Raw genomic sequence first — 21,567 nt, 5'->3', positions numbered from 1 at the left:
GAAATCGTAAAACGTGGTTAGATTAAGGAGATGTTTATCTTTCAAAGGGTGTAAAATAGTTGTATGTTTGAAAAATTTGAATTTTGACATTTATTTGGATTCAAATTTGCCGCTCTTGAAATGCACCTGCTGTTGATGGAGTGCACCACGGGTGGCACGCTAGCGTCCCACCTAGCCCATAGAGGTTAAGATTGCCACTCCCCAAACTTTGGAAGATCTGTCTTGCCGAAGAAGGTTATAACCAGAAAGGTTAACATCAGTATTCAAAACACTCTTCCTTAACCATGTCTCAGTAATGACCAACACGTCTGGATTGGAGCTGTGAACCCACACTTTCAATTGGTCCATTTTAGGTAATACGCTTCTTGTCTTAACGTGCATAAAATCCGGGCTTTTACGAGAGCAAAAATCAGTGAAGCAGATATCAGAGCACAACTCAGAATTGGGGCTAGCAACAGTAGATGGGCCAGGGTGTACATGCACATTTCCAGATATCATCAACAGTAATACAATCAAGGCACGGCATAGGACAGGGAGAGCTCTGCAGTGTGGATTTATAACATCTGAATGTGCAGCAGATGGCAACAAGATCATATTGTACAGCAATTTCATCACTTAACATGAGTACAAAGCTGGCGAGAGGTGGTTAGAATAGGATGGGTGGCTGAATGGCAGATGCCTTCTATCGAACTTCTGAGGACCTAGTCAATGGTAAGCTACAGTTGAAGTTGGAAGTTTACATACACTTATGTTGGAGTCATTAAAACTCATTTTTCAACCACGCCACAAATTTCTTGTTAACAAACTATAGTTTTGGCAAGTCGGTTAGGACATTTACTTTGTGCATGAGACAAGTAATTATTCCAACAATTGTTTACAGACAGATTATTTCACTTATAATTCACTGTATCACAATTCCAGTGGGTCAGAACTTTACATACACTAAGTTGACTGTGCCTTTAAACATCTTGGAATATTCCAGAAAATGATGTCATGGCTTTAGAAGCTTCTGATAGGCTAATTTACATAATTTGAGTCAATTGGAGGTGTACCTGTGGATGTATTTCATGGCCTACCTTCAAATTCAGTGCCTCTTTGCTTGACATCTTGGGAAAATCAAAAGAAATCAGCCAAGACCTCAGAAAAAAATTGTAGACCTCCACAAGTCTGGTTCATCCTTGGGAGCAACTTCCAAACACCTGAAGGTACCACGTTCATCTGTACAAACAATAGTACGCAAGTATAAAAACCATGGGACCACGCAGCCGTCATACCGCTCAGGAAGGAGACGAGTTCTGTCTCCTAGAGATGAATGTAATTTGGTGCGAAAAGTGCAAATCAATCCCAGAACAACAGCAAAGGACCTTGTGAAGATGCTGGAGGAAACAAGTACAAAAGTATCTATATCCAAAGTAAAATGAGTCCTATATCGACATAACCTGAAAGGCCACTAAGCAAGGAAAAAGCCACTGCTCCAAAACCACCATAAAAAAAACAGACTTCGGTTTGCAACTGCACATGGGGACAAAGATCATACTTTTTGGAGAAATGTCCTCTGGTCTGATGAAACAAAAATAGAACAGTTTGGCCATAATGACCATCGTTATGTTTGGAGGAAAAAGGGGGAGGCTTGCAAGCGGAAGAACACCATCCCAACCGTGAAGCACGGGGGTGGCAGCGTCATGTTGTGTGGGTGCTTTGCATCATGAGAAAGGGAAATTATGTGGATATTGTGGCATACCTCATTCTCATTCTCTAATTGCCTCCACCTTCTTACGTTGGGGTTTGATTAATCCTCTTCCCACTGTGTATCCCAGATACTCCGTTTCCTCTAACCCCACATAACACTTGGCAGGGTTCGCCGTGAGCCCTACCTTTCTAAGGGCGTCTAACACCGCCTGCACCCGGGGTAAGTGGGATTCCCAATCTGGGCTGTAGATCCCCACGTCATCTAAATAAGCTGCGGCTTATGTTTGGTGCGGTTTTAGGACCTTGTCCATGAGCCGTTGAAAGGTGGCTGGGGCCCCGTATAGGCCGAATGGCATGACGGTGTATTGAAACAAACCGTCAGGGGTTGCAAAGGCTGTCTTTTCTTTGGCCCTGGGGGTCAGAGGAATTTGCTAGTACCCTTTTGTCAGGTCCAGGGTTGTAATGTACCGAGCTTTACCAATTTTCTCCAGTAGTTCGTCTACTCTGGGCATGGGGTAGGCATCAAATTTGGAGATTTAATTTACCTTCCGAAAGTCATTACAGAACCGCAAAGACCCATCGGGCTTGGAGACCATCACAATTGGGCTAGTCCACTCACTATGTGACTCTTCGATCACTCCAGCTGTCAACATTTTCTCCGTCTCTGCTCTAATCGCTGCCTGTCGAGCCTCGGGTACCCGATATGGCCTCATGCTCACTTTTCTCCCTGGTAGGGAAACGATATCATGAGCTGTAACCTCAGTTCGGCCGGGTACTTCTGAAAACACATCTGTGTTTTTCTGGATCAGGGTCTTTACTTCCTGTACTTGTGCTGGGGACAAAGTAGGTGAAATATTTACTTCAGCTGTCTCCTGAGTGTGTGTGGGGTACGTGACCATTAGTGTTTCTCTCTCTCTCCATGCTTTTAACAGGTTTATGTGATAGATCTGTTCCTGGGGCCGTCGACCTGGCTGTCGGATCCGATAATTAACTTCTCCTATTCTCTCCAGTACTTCATATGGTCCTTTCCATGTGGCTAGTAGTTTGCACTCTACCGTGGGGATCAGCACTAACACCTTATCTCCCGGTTGAAATTCCTTCAGGGTAGCCTGCCGGTTATAAGTGTGCCGCTGGTGCTCTTGTGCTTGTCTCATGTGCTCTCTGACGATGGGCATGACTGTGGCTATCCTGTTTTGCATTGCCGTGACGTGACGTGCTCTATGACACTAGTATACGGGGTGGATTGGTGTTCCCAGGTTTCCCGGGCGATGTCTAAGATTCCCCGGGGGTGCCTCCCATATACCAGCTCGAAGGGAGAAAACCCCAGCGAGGCTTGAGGAACCTCTCTAATGGCAAACATCAGATGCAACATGCAATCCCAGTCTTTCCCATCCTTGTCGATTACCTTCCTGAGCATTGACTTCAGGGTCCGGTTGAATCTCTCAACCAGCCCGTCCGTCTGTGGATGGTAAACCGATGTCCTCAACTGTTTCACCTGCAACAATTTACAAAGGTCCGCCATAAGGCGGGACATAAAGGGGGTCCCCTGGTCAGTAAGGATCTCCTTTGGGACCCCAACCCTGGTGAACAATAGCACTAGTTCCTTGGCAATATTTTTGGAAGCCATTGTCCGAAGGGGAATGGCTTCTGGGTAGCGAGTGGCATAATCTAGAATGACCAGAATGTATTGGTGCCCTCTGGCAGATTTGGGTAGTGGGCCCACTATGTCCATCGCTATCCTCTCAAATGGCGTTTCGATTATGGGGTGTGGCACTAACGGGCTTCTAAACGCTGGTCGGGGAGCTGTTACCTGGCACTCCGAGCACTCCCCACAATGCCGAGCCACTTCAGCCTGAATTCCTGGCCAGTAAAACCTCCTTACAAACCGGTCTCGGGTTTTATCGATACCAAGGTGTCCACCCAGAATGTGCCCATGAGCTAGATCCAGTACTGTCTTCCTGTACCGGGTGGGGACCAACAACTGTTCCACCACATCAACCCCTATTTTTGAGACTCTGTACACCAAACCATTTTTCATGATGAAGTGGGGAAAACTATTAGGCATCATCCTATCATTTATGGGAGTACCATCTACGACCTGCACGTCTGCTCTGGCTTGCTGCAGGGTTGGATCCTGGTGTTGGGCCGTCCCGAAATTAGTCATGGACCCTGGCAGGTCTGCTGGTTCTAGATAGTCGTCCTCTGGATTCAGATCGAACCCAGCCCCACCAGTACTTGGCTGTTCATTATCAACGAGGTTTGCCACTTCATCCTCATCCTCCCCTACTAGTACCTGTGAGGTTGGCCCCTGGGAGACCTCTTTTCTTGGCCTTGGTTAAAGGCCCCATGCTTCTTCCTGCTTGGTCAGGGTTGTTGGCTTCTCAAATATGCCGTTCTTTTGACCTAACTTCACAAAGTTAGGAAAGTATCTACCCAATATTACATCATATGGCATCTTTGGGACCACGCCGACCTCATAATCCAGCAGACCGTCCTCTGTTTGTATGCTCACTAATGCTGTGGGGTACAGACGGGTATCCCCATGAATGCACGTAACACTGATATCCTGACTTGTATCCAGTTTATGCGTCGGCACTAGGTTTCAACGACCAGGGTTAGCATACTGCCGGAATCCAGTAGTGCTTCAACCTCCTTCCCTTCAACCTTCACCCTGCACATATGTTTGTTTCTTGATCTTTCAAGTACAGTGGTTACCACGGGACATGCATACCATATCTCATCTTCTTTTTCACCGAGGTTACATTGCATTGGCTCTTCTTTAATAGGGCAGTAGGCTGCAATATGTCCCGGTCGATTACAATTGTAACAGATAATAGGGTTCCGGGGGGAGACCTCCTCGACCCCCAGTCCCGGTTTCCGGTTTTTCCCTTAGTGTCTCGGCCCGATTCTGATTCTTTCCTCATGGCCCCACGCTGCTCTCCTCCCCCTCCCCCTGTTGGGACAGTCTTACCCTGTCCGCTGGTTCACCCAGGCCTGGGGAATGGGAATCTTTCCTCCTGCGCCTGCTCAGCTGTTCCTGCCGTACAATACCGTTCAACCAGGCCCACGAGATGGTCGGCGGAAAGTACCTCGTTCTGGCCAACCCATCGTCGCACTTCTTGGGGTAGACCTCGCTGAAACTGGTTGAGTACGATGGTCTCGACGACCTCGGCGGACGAACGGGTCTCCGGTCGCAACCATTTCCGTGCCAGGTGAGTCAAGTCGAACATCTGTGTTCGGGGGGGGGTTGTCCCGGTCTGTAGGACCACTGGTGGAAGCGGTGTGCCCTCACGGTATCGGTCACTCCCAGTCTAGTCAGAATCTCTCCCTTGAGTCTATCGTAATCCTGTGCATCCTTCAACTTCAGGTCGAAATATGCTTTTTGAGCGTCCCCTGCCAGGTATGGTGCCAGAAGCCCTGCCCATTCTTCTTTTGGCCACTTCTCCCTCTCTGCCGTCCTTTCGAAGTTGGTAACATATGCTTCCACATCATCCTGCGCTGTCATTTTTTGAAGAAAATGATTGGCCCACCTTTGGGTATTTGCAGCTGGTAACTGAGCCCCAATTTGGTCCGCTAGCCCCTTTAGGCCTTCTCTTAACTCCCGGGTGTTTCTCTCTTGCTCTTCTCTGAGCCGCTGGTTGGTGCGGTGCTGGACCTGTTACGTGTCCCGATACATTCGCATTGCATCCTGATGAGCTATTTGTTGAGCTCTAGTTGCCTCTTGTTGGGCGGCCGCCGCTTGTAACAGGGCCTGTATGGCTCCCTCCATACTCATTTTCCTGAAAAAACTGTCCTAACCAAACAAAGTCACAAAAAAAAAAAAAACCTGACTCCCCTTTGGAGTGCTAGCTAAACATTTTCTTTCTTTTTTTTTCCTTTTTTTTTTCTACCTAACCAGCGGTATGGTTAATCCAGTGCCCACACTCTCCACCACGTGTGGCATACCTCTTCAAAGTTAGGAGCGTTTGTCACAAATTAAGTGGGAAACTGTCACCAAAGTCAGCCCAGAATGAAAGTTCTTTCGAACATGACAGTACCTGTGTGTTTGTTTCGCTGTCCTGGTCCACCCAGGCCGCAGGTAAGGTCAAGGATAGCAGGGTTCGGTACACAAATCTGGTTCTCGGTAGGTCCAGGTCTAAACGCCAACAGGTAAGTCCAAAACAGTCCAGCTCGTACACGGTAAATCCAGCCAATGTAGATTGTCTCTTTCTCTATGGTTCATAGATCCTTCCCGCCCTCTCTCTCTCTTCCTGGTTTTTCTTGACCTTTTATCTGTGGGTTGGCTCCACCTTCTGAGGGTTCCCCTTGCTTCTGGGAATTGTAGTTTTGGCAGTCGGCCATTTTGTGATCTGTAGTTCTGATCGGGGTGGCCATTTTAGTGATCGGGCAGAGCCCGTTTATTAGTTCTGCCCTCACATATCTGCCATTTATCACTCGACCCCCTTCTTTGCCACAATATATTGAAGCAACATCTCAAGACATCAGTCAGGAAGTTAAAGCTTGGTCGCAAATGGGTCTTCCAAATGGACAATGACCCCAAGCATACTTCCAAAGTTGTGGCAAACTGGCTTAAGGACAACAAAGTCAAGGTATTGGAGTGGCCATCACAAAGCCCTGATCTCAATCCTATAGAAAATTTGTGGGCAGAACTGAAAAAGTGTGTGCGAGCAAGAAAGCCTACAAACCTGACTCAGTTACACCAGCTCTGTCAGGAGGAATGGGACAAAATTCACCCAACTTATTGTGGGAAGCTTGTGGAAGGCTACCCGAAACATTTGACCCAAGTTAAACAATTTTAAGGCAATGCTACCAAATACTAATTGAGTATATGTAAGCTTCTGACCCACTTTCAATGTGATGAAAAAAATAAAAGCTGAAATAAATAATTCTCTCTACTATTATTCTGACATTTCACATTCTTAAAATAAAGTGGTGATCTTAACTGACCTAAGACAGGGACTTTTTACTAGGATTAAATGTCAGGAATTGTGATAAACTGAGTTTAAATATATTTGGCTAAGGTGTATGTAAACTTCCGACTTCAACTGTATCTAGCTAGATTTATCTCCCTAGTGACCACCAAAGAAAATTCCTATTTGCATCTTTATTTCCTCAGTGTTAACCCTTTCCTTTCCAACACAAACTGAAGAGATTAAATCAGAATGTCATTGAAAATAAGAATAATCATAATATCAGTGAAATATGATTAAAGCAATGAAATAGAAATGAAAACAACATTTTTTATTTAAAAAATACATCCATTTTTGGGCCTTCTCTTTGTCCTTGTGAGTCCATTCAACATAAATGTATTGTGTGCTATTTGTTCTTGATAAACTGACGGCTGTATAACATAATGAATAGTCTGTTGCTGCATATTCTGTTATACCTTTCACAACTGAGATGTGGTCTGTTGCAATCAGATTTTGAAAGCTCATATAGAATGACAGTATGTAACATGCTGGAAGCTACTTATGTGCCTAAAGATATGTTCTATACTATAGTAGATTATACTAGAATAGTGTTCTATTTAATTCTGTGTGTCCAATGGAGTCTGAACCTGACTGTTAAGCTCTTTGTGTCAACTGTTGATGCAAGAAGGGTTTTATAGTATACATTTGATTGACCTGATCTCCTCTTTCTCCTCAGGAACATCAACATGGCTACCTCCGTTCCCATGGTCCTGACATCGTCCGGCCAGTTGCAGCCCCTTCTGTCCAACGGTGACTCCTCCAGCCACTCTTCCCCGCCCAGGATCATCCTCCACACTGTCCCCTCCACCACCGCGGGGGGCAAGGATGTCCTCACCATCCAGACGGCCTCCTTGGCCACCGGGACGGGCAGCCTCCAGGACCACCACCATCAACACCAGCAACCCCAGTTTCTGGTCACCAGTCTGGGCTCCACCACTACCACCACGGGGGTCATCAACTCCACCACGGCTTCCCTCAATGGTCTCCCCCGCCTAGTTACCCTCAACGCGGCCACTGGTCAGCCCATGGTGGCCCAGCAACCAGGAACAGTCATCGCCACCGTGCTCAAGTCCTCGAGTGGTGACGATCTTCTCCATGGCCTGCACGGCATCAAGGAGGAGATGCTGGACCCTTACTACCTGCAGTCGTGGGTTAATGGAGACCTGTCCTTTGGGATGGAGGCAGGGGAAGCAGAGCTCACCTACAGGACTGTGATCATTGGGACGAATCAAAGTCTTGGGCAGAGCCAGGGGGAGACTGGCAGCGAGTCTCCAGTGAACGGACACCTTGCCCAGGGAAGCAGCCCCAGCGAGGGCCTTACCCCTGTGGAGGAGCTGGAGGTGCGTGGGGAGATGGCTCTGCAGCCAGAGCACATGCTGGGGGTCAAGGGGCTCCAGGAGCTGCCGGAGATCACCGTCCACCTGCCGGCCTCCTTCATCCAGATCAAGACAGAGCCCACGGAGGCTTAGTAGGCCTGGACTCTCCCACCAAAGCTGGACTATTGGAATCAACATAAAAAAGACTTCTTAACTAAGTTTCCTTTTCCGTATCCGAATGATAATCTGATTTTGAAAAGCGATGGATTTTTGAAATATGGAGCGACAAACAGGCCAAATGTTGGCCCCTGCAGGATATTTTTGTTTACTCACAGCTGTTCTGGTCACGAGCCTACATTTGATCTTCAAGGGATTGTTTTGTGATGTGTTGTTGAAGGCTCCATTGATCCGATAGGGTTCCACAGTGGAGGTGTCATAATACCCATAAAACCTAGCTGTCAAACAGGTTTGACAGCTAGGTTCCAACCGTTTTGGTTCCAACCGTTTTTCTACCATCCATTTTTCCCATAGGGAATTTTAGAAACACTTAAAATGAGGGCTGTTTCATGTAGGCGTACTGTGGCGTTACATTTGATAACCATGTAAATCTCTCTTGGACAAGGTGACTTTTATTAATATATTCGGTTCTATTTACTCTCAGACTTGAAAATGCTAATTAGCATCAAAGTAGACATCATGCAAGACTACAAATCCCTGCAAGCTCCTACATGTCATCTCTAGCTGACACTTTGCTAACAGGTATTGTGTCAATTTAAAACTTACACAAGACAGTTCACAGAATTATCAATTTAAATACATTTTGCCAATTTATACTAAATTTAGCTAACGTTAGATACTTAATCCAGAGATTGTTACCTTTGCCTCGATTCGGCAGTCTCGTCCAGATCATCATGGAATTTGTAGTTCTTTATGATAGCCACATTAGCAGCTTATTAGCATTACATTTTTAGGGGGCAAATACAGGCATATATATTGATAAGTCACCTTGTCATAGAGAGATTTACACAGTTATCAAAACGTCACGCCAGTGTAAGCCTACATAAAACACAGCCCTTATTTTAAGTATCTAAAATTCCCTATGGGAAAAATGTATGGTGGAAAAACGATTGGAACCATTTCCTTGTTTTGCCGCTAGCTTTTATGGGTATTATGACTCATACTGTGGTACTCTATTGAGGTCCTATTGAACTATCTACCTACCTTGCTACTGTCAGTAGTTCCGCCCCTTCCTAAACCCCGCCCCACCAGGAGAATAGCCATTGGATAACCAGGAATCTCCCCTACCACACGTGCCAGTTAGACTACTCCATTCTCTACCTACCAGTACATCTCATCAGACTTGTGTCAATTCTAACAGAGACAAAAACAGCAAACTAAAAACAGGAGATGGGAACTCATGTGGGAGAATGCAATGAAATCAGACTTGAGTCGAAAATGTGTAATTTTCTGCATGCCGTCTCCACTTTCTTTTTCTAAGGACGATCAATGGAAATGTACCTCACAGACCTTTTCTGAAGAGTGCCTTATACGGAAAGGTACAACGGTTTAAACTCTTGATTGGTAAAGTCTGTGAGGAGAATCAATGACAGTTCAGATTGTTTTGACTTTTCTGGAGTTTTAAATTCCACCCTTATTATCACATTGTTGATTAGGTGTGCATTCCCCTTCATTACACATGGCCTTACAGCAATGTGTTACTATGGAAATGTGCATTTTCCTGTCCTCTTGGACAATCCAATCACAAACCTGTTTGTATATAGCTGCAGAATTGATGCAGGGAGAGAGAAAGACATACGGAGGAAAAATAAAACATATTTTACTAGCCTCCTATCTCCCCATTAAGGTGTTTAATCCTGTTTATATATATAGTATATACTGAACAAAAATATAAACGCAACATGCAACAATTTCATTGATTTTACTCAGTTACAGTTCATATTAAATAAATAAATTAGGCACTAATCTATGGATTTCACATGACTGGGAATACAGATATGCATCTGTTGGTCACAGATACCTTTAAAAAAAAATGGGCCTCACAATGGGCCTCAGGATCTCGTCACAGTATTTTTGTGCATTCAAATTGCTATCGATAAAATGCAATCGTGTTCTGTGGTATTTTAGAGTGACCTTTTATTGTCCCCAGCACAAGGTGCACCTGTGTAATGACCATGCTGTTTAATCTACTTCTTGATATGCCACACCTGTCAAGTGGATGGATTATCTTGGCAAAGGAAAAATGCTCACTAACAGGGATGTAAGCAAAATTGTGCACAGAATTTGAGAGAAATAAGCTTTTTGTGCCAATGAAACATTTCTGGGATCTTTTATTTCAGCTCATGAAAAATGGGACCAACATGTTTTGTTCTCTCTCTCTATATATACATATATACACACTGTATATATATAATTGAGTTTCAATTTAAGGCCACATATGTATTTATTTTGTGAATGTCTAAATTCTTTATTATTTACATATGCAAAACCCGAGGGAAAATATACAAAGTATATGAAATGAAATAACAGGATGTCGTTTTTTTTTCTTCCAAAAAGCTGATATAATTTTTTTTAAGCATTCTATATAATCAGCGCAGTGTTGATGATGACATTTTCTTTGTTTTGTACTGAAGCAAATTATCGTCTTTGTAGATATCACCTGACCAGTGTAATTTTGAACATTCTATTGTATGTGCTTTGGTTCTTCAACCCCTATAACAGTGGACATACCTCTAGCTGGAGTGAACAACAGACCATCTGACACACTCTAGCTCAAGACCTGAAGACAAACTTTACAGAGCATCAGTCTTATGTCAATCAGAGTTCTCTGTGTCTGCATTGACAATCTGAATGTTGTACAGTACAAATGTGATGCCAAGTTATGACAATCAATGCTCTCTAGGGTTACAAAGAGGACCAAAACTGTCTTTAGTGTTGATAATTGACTGCATTGACATCTGTGAGTGGGGGTGGTTGGATTGTCTTGCTTACAGACGCTTACGTTGTGTATATTCAACGCAAGTATGTTCTGGCCAACATTTTCTTTGTAAGCACTGTTGTATGTGAGATGTTGGGGTATGTCCACTCTGTCTGTCCGATCATTGTGTTTGATTGTTTTCCTTTGTCTTGGCTTCCTCCTATGCTGAAAATAGATTTTTTTAAGAAAGAAAATATAATAATAAAACAAATTTTGCTTCAATTTCGCTTCAGTGTTTATTCAATATAATACACTGGAATCCAAACTGATCTCTACTTTCAACATCAGCCCGGGACTCAGTCTTTTTAAATCAGGCTATCAATATGATATCCTGGCATCCAAACTGGTTTAAAGTATATCTTCCTTCACTGTCCCTGTACCAGGCTCAAACCAGTGATCCTTTGCTCACAAACACACGTGACCATCCTCGTTGACAACGTTCCAACCGTTTGAGCTATACAGAAGGTACCAATTGGATAGCTCCATCGGTTACATTTCAAGCTTGCTGTGGAATGAGCTTACGGCACATTCTTAACACAAACACAAACCCTCTCCCAGTTTTTGCCCATCAACATCTTGCTTAAAGGGAGCTCTGATGAGGGACAGGGTGTGTCTAGCCATATGTCTATCGCTCTTCCACGTCTGTTGCTGTAAAAACAATAGAAAAACGTGGGTCTGCTAGCGTCTGCAGCAAATTTCCACATGAAACAAACCGGCAACAATTGATTAATGAACAACAATAAGCTGTTCTTTTGTGCAACTAATGGCTATGAATCGTGCTTGGAACCAATTAGTACCTTCTGAAAGTAAGACGGCGCTGACAGAGTCGCCTCGGTTCTCGTCCTTAGGAGTATTTCATTTTTTTATGTATTATTTCTTACATTTTTAGCCTAGAAAATCTTAAGTGTTATTTCATACAGCTGGGAAGAACTATTGGATATCAGAGCGTCGTCAACTTACTAGCACTACGACCAGGAATACAACTTTCCCGAAGCGGATCCTTTGTTCGAACCACCCAAGGCATTCAAACTGATTCCAGAGGCTGACCCAAAAACAACGTCGCCACAGAAGAGGTAGACAGAGTGGCCTTCTGGTCAGACTTCGGAGGCGGGCACACCACCCACCGCTTCTGAGTATATTACTCTCCAAGGTCCAGTGTCTAGATAACAATGTAGATGAAATTAGGGCAAAGGTTGCTTTCCACAGAGACATCAGGGATTGCAGCAAAGTCTGTTTCACAGAAACATGGCTCTCTGGGGAAATGCTGTTGGTCCAGCGCCGACAGGAATAAACATTTCCTCCGGGAAGAAGAAGCGTGGGGGTGTATGTTTCATGATTAACGACTCATGGTGTAATTGTAACAATATACAGGAACTCAAGTCCTTCTGTTCACCTGATCTAGAATTCCTCACAATCAAATGCCGCCCGTATTATCTCCCAAGAGAATTCTCGTTGGTTATTGTCACAGCCGTGTATATCCCCCCTCAAGCTGAAACCACGACGGCCCTCAATGAACTTCACTGGACTCTATGCAAACTGGAAACCATATATCCTGAGGCTGCATTTATTGTAGCTGGGGATTTTAACAAAGCAAATTTAAGAACAAGGCTACCTAAATTCTATCAGCATATTGATTGTAGTACACGGGCTGGCATAACACTGGATCACTGCTACTATAACTTACGCAATGCATACAAGGCCCTCCCCCGCCCTCCGTTCGGCAAATCTGACCACAACTCCATTTTGCTTCCCCCTCCTATAGGCAGAAACTCAAACAGGATGTACCCGTGACAAGGACCCTTCAACGCTGGTCTGACCAATCGGAATCCACGCTTCAAGATTGTTTTGATGTTCCGGGTAGCCTCAGAGAATAATATAGATTTATACTCTGATTCGGTGAGCGAGTTTATAAGGAAGTGCATAGGAGATGTTGTACACACTGTGACTATGAAAACCTACCCTAACCAGAAACCATGGATAGATGGCGGCATCCGCACAAAACTGAAAGCCCGAACCAAGGCAATGAAACAAGCGAAATGTCAGTATAGGGACTAAGTGGAGTTGCAATTCAACGGCTCAGACATGATACGTATGTGGCAGGGTCTACAGACAATCACGGACTACAAAAAGAAAATCAGCCACGTCACGGACACTGACGTCTTGCTTCCAGACAAACTAAACACCTTCTTTGCCTGCTTTGAGGATAATACAGTGCCACCGACACGACCCGCTACCAAGGACTGTGGGCTATCCTTCTCCGTGGCCAACGTGACTAAGACATTTAAACGTGTTAACCCTTGCAAGGTTGCCGGCCCAGATGACATCCCTAGCCACATCCTCAGAGCATGCGCAGACCAGCTGGCGGGTGTGTTTACGGACATAATCCTGTCTAACAAGGAATAAAAAATATATATGTATTTTGTAGTAGACCTGCATAAGTGTTGCTCTCCACTTTCTGGAGGACCGAGTTTTGAAATCAGTGGAATTAGAGTATGATACCTAAGGAGATGGAGAAAACACCTGATTCCGGATTATATCTTCAAACTAAGGGCAACCATGGCATCCATGACAGGGAGAAGTGTCCATCCATGATGTATACGAGTAAGATAGTCTAGCTAGCTACATTTTCAGATATTACATGTTTCTAATTTTGACAGAAAGTCATTTTCATTTCAAGTTAAAGTGTACTGTTAGCTAGCTAGCTAATGATATCTGGCTGGCTCGCTAGCTAACGTTATATGTATGATCTTATTATTCGTATCTCAGAGTCATTTGCTTTGCTAGTTATAGCCTAATGTTAGCTAGCTAACATTGAACCTGGTTGGTTAGCTACCTGCAGATTCATGCAGGGTAGTAACGTCATGAGTTGGGATTATGGTTCATTGTTTAGCTAGCTAGCTGGCTACATGTCTTAACAACATACTCCCCTATGCAAGTATCCATTTCAATAGAATGTCACTGTGACAACCGTGGCTATCTACTCCGATTTCAGAGCACTCTTATCTGAGTGTGTCAGAGCACAGAATAACTGACACATTTACGAATGCGCAACACCCATTGAATATGGCCGCTGTCAGTAAACATTGGCAAAAAAGTGTAAATTGTTGCCAGTAGCATAGTTGCAGTCACCAACGCTCTGAATAACATAAAAACAGCCTAACTAGCTCTGCTAGGGTGAGTAAAATGGTCAGAGTGAGCTGTTCTCTCATTTGTGTCTGGAAGTAGCTAGCAAGCTAGCCAACATTAGCCAGTTAGCTTGGGTGCTTGACTGCTGTTGTTTGGACAGAACGCTCAGATCAACTCTTAATGTAGGATAATATAACACAATAGATATGGTAGGAGAAAATCCAAAGAAAAACCAACTGTAATTGTAATCTTTTTTGAGAGGCCATGCTCTTATAATGGAAAGTATAGGGGCATACTGAATTCTAGCTCCCAAGATGCAATTCCTATGGCTTCCACAGGGTATCAGAAGTCTATGTTCAAGGTTTCAGGCTTGTAATTTCCAAAACGAGTAAGAAATAACAGTTTTAGTGGAGGGACAGTCTTGGAAATTTGTGGATGTGCGTGTGATGAAGACAGAATGCACCTGCTAAAATCGGTTTCCTATTGAACATACTTCTTTCCGTAAGAAATACTATAGTTTGATTACATTTTAGGGTATCTGAGGAGTAAATAGAAACGTATTTTGACTTGTTGAAACAAAGTTTAGGAGTAGATTTTTGGATTCCTTTCTCTGCATGTTGAACGAGTGGATTACTCAAATCGATGGCGCCAACTAAACTGACTTTTTGGGATATAAAGAAGGATTTTATCCTTCCGCCTGCAGCCAGTGAGTGTGAGACGAGCTAGCTAGCGCTAGTGAGTGTTCACTGCCGTTCCGCATGCCTCTCTCAAGTGGAGTGGGGAGCTGTTGAAGGATGACAACTGACATGGTAGAGCCTCCAGCCTGTGTTGGGAATCATGGCGGAGAGATTATTCAAACACCAGACCGTCAGTGCATCATGGACCATGCGCACTGACCTCACAATACAGCCCAAGCATAGTAGCAGTTGTCTGTTGTCTCATGGCCTAGTAGTACTACTGCCATGCACTGTGCTCTGCCAAGCAACCCACGTTGACTGTAATATTGATAGCCATCTGAGGGACCACTGGGCTCTGAATACATGAAAGAGCACAGTGGCCATAGACGTTCATATGTCCTGTTGTTTGAATTTCACTGATGCTTTAAAGTTTGAGATAGAAAAGGGCAAAGAAAGGCATTTATGTACTCAAGATGACAAGTGAAAGCATAGGGCCCCTATAGGTAGACATAACATAAAAGCAACACTGGTAATGTCTTAAAATGGCCATTCTCTCATGACACCACAAGATGGCACTAGCAATACATCTGAAACACTATCCACCTGACAAGCCAAATACGGCTCTCCCCCTCTCTCATTATGTCCGCATAGCCTTTTAGTTTACAATCAATATCCCCAAGAACAACCCAGCACAACTAAATTAATGGACAAGTAATGCTTGAAACCAAAATAAACAGCTTTGAGGTAGCAAAAGGACTGAATTTAGCTCTGAGATAACAAAAGGAAAGAATTCACAAGTGTGGGTTAGTGGGCTACAGTACCTGTTACTAATCTTTGGGCCAGTCAGGCGAAGCAAATCCCTCTCAACACTGTTAACCTAGTGGACTGATTTATTGGTTGCATGGGTCCTAGAGCACTGTTTCTCTTTTGTATGCCTGCTCTGCTCACAATGCTAAACAAGCTTACAGGGATTTTCTCCTAGATGCTGAATAATTTGCATGAGGACCATGGGCATGAGGGTTTGCCTTTGAAACTACCGATTCTGATGTTTACTACAGTATGAGCGAAGTCATAGATACAGATTTTAATGTGTAGCTTGTAGTCATTTGGAGTGGGTATCTGTTGAGTAATGATACACCTACTCACAAATTCGAAAATTCACATTTCATATGGATTTCAACAGCCGAACAACGTTTGCCTAAGGTCTCTCTTCTCAAAATGTTTATTTCTTCCATAATCACTCGCGAATCAGGTATTAATCAGAATGCATTTCTCTCATAGCAAGATATTCTTGGCCAATTTGACAGTTATGGACCAAATTCACATTGATACACTCATTATTAGTTGGGGCAATTGTACCAAATTATCGTCTAATAGAACAACCTTCACCTGTCTTGTTAACCTTCAGAAATCCTAATTTATGAGGGGAGAACAACAGTAAGATTAATTGTGAGGTGAATAATACAGATTGACTTTCATGGTCTTCTTTACTCATTGGCCAAGACACCCAAGTAGGCGTGGAACGTTCTTGGTAACACTATCGCTGTACTATCTGTATCACCTTCCACCGTCTGGGTGAGGCGGCCAATTCAAAATGTCTCTCCAGGCTCCCATGGGCAATATACTCTCACAACCGCACAATAGCCAAGCTCTGAATCTCCTGGGAAATCTTGTTGGATTGACAATGCATGATAAACGCTGGTTATCAAACATACAATAATAATACTAGTGCTCAGGGGCCTCTCGAGTGCCGCAGCAATCTATGGCACTGCATCATAGTGCTTGAGGTATCACTACAGACCCGGGTTCGAATCCGGGCTGTGTCACAGCCGGCCGTCACCGGAAGACCCATGAGGCGGTGCACAATTGGCCCAGCATCGTCCGGGTTAGAGGAGGGTTTGGCCGGCCGCGATGTCCTTGTCCCATCGTGCTCTAGTGACTCCTTGTTGCGGGCCGGGCGCATGCACGCTGACCAGTTGTATGTTGTTTCCTCCGACACATTGGTGTGGCTGGCTTTCCGGCTTAAGCGAGCATCGTGTCAAGAAGCTGTGCGGCTTGGTAGGGTCATGTTTCAGAGGACGCATGGCTCTTGACCTCCGTCTCTAATGAGTCCGTACGGGAGTTTCAGTGATGGGACAAGACTAACTACCAATTGGATATCACGAAAAAGGGGAAAAAATAAAATGCTAGTGCTCAGATAACCTAAGCATTATATACAGTCAGGCCATCCTCTCTCTGTTTGACTCGCTCTGTCTCTCTGTCAGTCTCCCTCTACAGCTCTTCCTCTCTCTCTCCCCCTCTCCTTTCCCTTCTCTCTTAGTCATTTGGCGTGTCTGCTGCTAGAATATAGTGATTGTGTCAGCTTCAGTAAACACAGCAGCATTTGACGTGATAAGGGAAAAATATAGGGAGAAACAAAATATGTATCAACACAGATTTCGTGCACTTTTCAGAACCACCTTGGGGCATGGCGAAGCTGCCTGTCAGCACATTTGAAGTATGTTTGCAATTATCTGATTTGTCAACTGATTTGAAAATACAATGTGTTTGCAGCTTGAACTCCAAGTTCTTTGCTTCCACCTGTTAAAACATTAGCATAACTAAGGTGAGTTTTGCACTTTTCATATTTCCACTAGTTTCTAATATTTAACCTGTAAAGAATAAGGTTTAAGTGATCAGTGGGTAGATTGTTTAAAAATAATTTTTATAACATCTGTCGTTCAACATAGATGAGATCGAGATGAAATCCACTCCACATACCTGGCCATGGTCATGTTCAGCAGGGCACTCTGCAGTAAAACCAAAATGAATGTTTCTTATTGGAGAAGTCCAGGTAGTCCCTCCCTGTTTGAGTCAGTTTTCTTCCCTTTGGTGCCTAACGAACACAGCCCAGGTGAATTCTACTTTGTGACTTTGAGCAGGTGTGGGAAGAGGAGACAAGTTTATGGCTGATCTTTGCATGGCTAAGGGATGATTGTACCTATAATTAGTTTGAGGTTGATTGGTTTTTTACTTTCTTCTCAACATTGTAAATGTAGAGGTATAATCAAGAGAACCTATGTTTAAAGCAACATTCATGTAAGGGAGGGTACAAAGAAAGGTATTGGATGTACTTCAAAAAAACATGAATCAAAGTGAAACCGGTTCTATCGTTTCTCATCTGTCTTTTTAAGTTTGCATGTTTACGTCTTTTATTGTTTTGATAAAAGAGCATCTACTTAGGTTTATTTTTGAGGAGGATATCAGTAACACTTTTTATGAACTACCTCTATAATACATTATAACATCGGTGCTAATAACTGCTCATAAACATCTATAACTACTTCCATAGAGCATTATGAACAGGGTGTATAATGCTTTATGAAGTAAAGTGGAATATGACATAATCAATCAATCAATTTTGGAGTCAGGACATACAGAAAGTGATAGATTGACCGTCAAAAGGTTAAGATATGTTTGAATTGCAGCACTGGACCATTTGAATGTATAGTATTTGACCTTTATCAACCAATGTTGGAATTTCAGCAAGTTGAAACCTTACTTTGGCATCCATATTAGGAAGTTCCTCAATTGTCAGGTGAAACTCCAATAGTCACCAGATAAAACGTCCTAATATGGATGCCGTATCACCATACTCACTGTGAATGTAAAATCAGTTCTTTATCTTGATAAGAGTGGGTATTAGATGTAATTTAGTTTCAAGATACATTTTAATTGTATGTACTTGTTGATCACTTAAGCATGTCAAGCCATGAATTCTTTCTTATTCTTGTAGGCCTAACCATGCTGGTAGAATCACTGTTCAGAGCATACTTATCGTGAGCTTGAGCAAATTAGCAAAGATTATATTACTGTATGGTAATTGAACTGTGGTACTATTACAGTCATTTACAGCCATTGTAGTTAAAACAATGCTGCATAAAATAACAAAAATAAGAAGTTTACATCAAATAAATATGATCAAGTTAAATTACAAGAATGCAGCATATACATGTGTGTAGCTATTGCTTTATTATAATTAGTAGACTCATTCTGATAGTAAAAACAATGTTTTTGTATACCTCATCCATACAATAAACACTATTTCAAGGTAACATGCTAACTGTGGTAACAATAGTCAAAATAGATCATTCACCCAAAAAAAAAGACTCATGTTATTTTTGTTCAACCGATAAAGTCTAGAAAGGGTTGACAGAGTGAGCAGGCTACAGCCTACACAGGCTACAGTTCTACATACATTGTTGGTTATCATATTTCAAATCAGACCTGGGTTCAAATATATATATTTTTTTTGTTAAATACTTAAGCTGTGTTTGATTGAGACTATATGGTGCACCACTGGGATAGTCCGGAAAGTGCAAACCATTCCCCATCTGTCACTCCAGGAAGGCTCAATTAAGCGCTCAAAGTATTTGATAGAAATCTAATACTATTTAAACCCAGGTCTGCTCCACATGCAATAGAATGTTGGTTACATGCCACCTATAATAAACATAAAGAAGAAAATTAAATGAGAAAGAAATGCAGCAATGAGAGAAACAGCCAAACGTAGCACTTTGATTGAAAATATGTTGAAAGCAAAATTGCACTTCAGTGCACAGACACAACAAGGCCACAAAACCAGAATTTGATGGCTAGGTAAACATTCACAATGTAACAGCTCGGGAGATCTAATGCCTTTTAGAGATGTCGCCCAGACGCTCCCAAAACTCAATTTAGACTTAAGACAAGACTGCCAGTCAATTTGCTTATTTCTGAGACAGGATGGATTACAATTGTGTACTATAACATGTTTTGCTATCACAAAGGCTTTGGAATACTGATTGGGGAGTAGCAAGGGTTGCATTCGTTTTACCTCACCAAGTGCACCAGTTGGGCTGAAAGTGCACTGATGGAATGGTCTCAAATGTGCGAACTCCACCCACCTGGTGCCTTGGGTGGGCCTAGGCTGGGTTTACACACCACCAAGCGTTCGCCTTAGCAAAACGTAACTGATGCTTGTGTAGAGTTATTACAAATTCTGGCAAGCACCAAAGTCTGTGTTGTACATGGTGAAGTCACAAAGTGCTTGCTGGGACTCTACGCCTAGTGTAGTGTAAATCCAGCCTAAAATGAATGTGCCTATCATGTGAGCTGAAACATAGTGAATCCAGTTTGACCATCCAATCATATCCTCCCGAGCATACGGGCGATCCACCAGTTGCAGGGCATAATGATCTGACAGATGACACGTCCTCCTTGGTAGTAGTATGGGTAGGGGTTAAAACCCCCCAGTGGCTCATAGTAGCGCTGGCAATAGCGGTAACCACGACGACAGTGCTGGCAGCAGTAGCCATGGTCATCTAGACGGTTATCCAGCTCAACTCCAATGTCTCTCTGTGAAGGACAAGTGGCAAGTCAATGAAAGGAAGGAAAGAAATGAAGTGCTTCAAAGGGCAGGTGATGCAAAGAAAGGAGAGCCAGAGAGAGAGAAAGACACACAGCGATCTTGAGAACATTTAATTGGAAGTATAGGTGGAGTGTGGAATGCATACACCGCACTGGCAAGGTTTATTCTTCTGTGGTAGCTACTTATTTGAAAATGAAGTGCTAAATGTTTCTCTTTCTTTTGGCTTTAGAATTTTCTGTTCAGTAAGGTCTGCACTTATACTTTAAATTAAATATTTATCAAGCAAAATCAATCTCCTTTTCTTTTCCCTGTGAAGAACACAAAAGTAGGGTCACACACGATGAATACCAGCACTCCCAGAGCAGGGACAGTCAGGACAGAGGATTTGATTGGGTGACTTGATGTTCTCGCTTCGGTCGTTCGTCAGAAAAAAGCTATGAAGCAACTAAACAGAAGAGAAAGATCAAAATGGATGTCCAAGGAAATGAATGGTCAAAATGGTTCCACGCTCGACCGTGACCCACGGATCAAGATAGCATTGGAAAGCGGGCCCGCCTCGATCCGGGAGCATAAAACATGATATAATACCCTTGACCTTTCTGTTATGTCAGTGGTAGCATTACTCTTAGCTTTACCAAGCTCCATCTCACATCCCAGAGTCCTCGGCCCCTTTGTCCCAGGGTTATATTCAGTCAAAGTGACTGACACTGCCGGTTACCGGGAAATGTACAGTATTTTTTTCATCTCTGACCTCCCACTCCCCCTGCTGTGACCCATGCGAGCTGAGCCAAAATGGCCGCCACCCCTCCATTAGAGCCTACAAATGAGAGGCTCTTCATCTTGGGCGCCCTCCCCCTGACCTTGACTTTAAGTGGATGGCACATTCCTAAAGCAATTAGGCAAGTAATGATCGACTAACAAGGATCCTTTTATTTGCTCGCGCCGAATGGGTGTGAATTAATATAAGGGCCAAATGAAACCCAAACGAAAGGTAAATTGGGTAGAATTAATGGCCCTTGGCTTTTTCCATTGTGCCAGTCCCCCAGGCCTGTGCCCTCTCCAGACGGAGTTAGGGCTGAGTGCCATGCCTTTGATCGAGGGCAATTCTGAATTGGACTCAGAGAAGTGCCACTTAAAGCCCTCTCAGAGCTGCACAGATACATGCATTTGACAACGTTTTCAATCTCCTGTAGTGAGTGAATTTGACTAAAACTTCAGAGACAATCCAGCACTGTCTGGTTAAATAGCTTTGATGAAAGAGACCAATTGTCCCCCCCTTCGGACTTTACCTGATGCCTTCCTTATGAGTCAGCCTTTCATGACAGAAGACAAACAAAATGTAACAAAAATCCATTGAGAGGGGGAACAATGCAAGGTCATTGTTTCACCCCAGTCTTGAAAAGGC

The 21,567-nt window shown here is 43.5% G+C and overlaps 2 protein-coding genes across 4 annotated transcripts in view; one reads left to right on the top strand and one right to left on the bottom strand.

Annotated features, from left to right (window-relative positions):
- Window positions 1-11,192, top strand: part of LOC106611497 (ETS-related transcription factor Elf-1) — a 105,083-nt gene extending 93,891 nt beyond the window's left edge. For all 3 annotated transcript variants that reach the window (XM_045723827.1, XM_045723826.1, XM_045723828.1), the window contains exon 9: window positions 7,336-11,192. In XM_045723827.1, the coding sequence (XP_045579783.1) occupies window positions 7,336-8,128 (793 nt within the window). In that variant the 3' untranslated portion in view covers window positions 8,129-11,192. The remainder of the gene's footprint in view (window positions 1-7,335) is intronic.
- A 7,569-nt stretch (window positions 11,193-18,761) lies between these two features.
- LOC106611510 (tenomodulin) overlaps window positions 18,762-21,567 on the bottom strand; it is a 126,179-nt gene continuing 123,373 nt past the window's right edge. The window contains exon 7 of the mRNA XM_014211790.2: window positions 18,762-20,149. Coding sequence (XP_014067265.1) covers window positions 19,940-20,149 — 210 coding nt within the window. The 3' untranslated portion in view covers window positions 18,762-19,939. The remainder of the gene's footprint in view (window positions 20,150-21,567) is intronic.

This window comes from Salmo salar, chromosome ssa09 (assembly GCF_905237065.1).
Source record: "Salmo salar chromosome ssa09, Ssal_v3.1, whole genome shotgun sequence".
Classification (NCBI taxonomy): domain Eukaryota; kingdom Metazoa; phylum Chordata; class Actinopteri; order Salmoniformes; family Salmonidae; genus Salmo; species Salmo salar.
The sequence above is the reverse complement of the archived record's forward strand: the minus strand, read 5'-3'. Positions and strand labels throughout refer to the sequence as shown.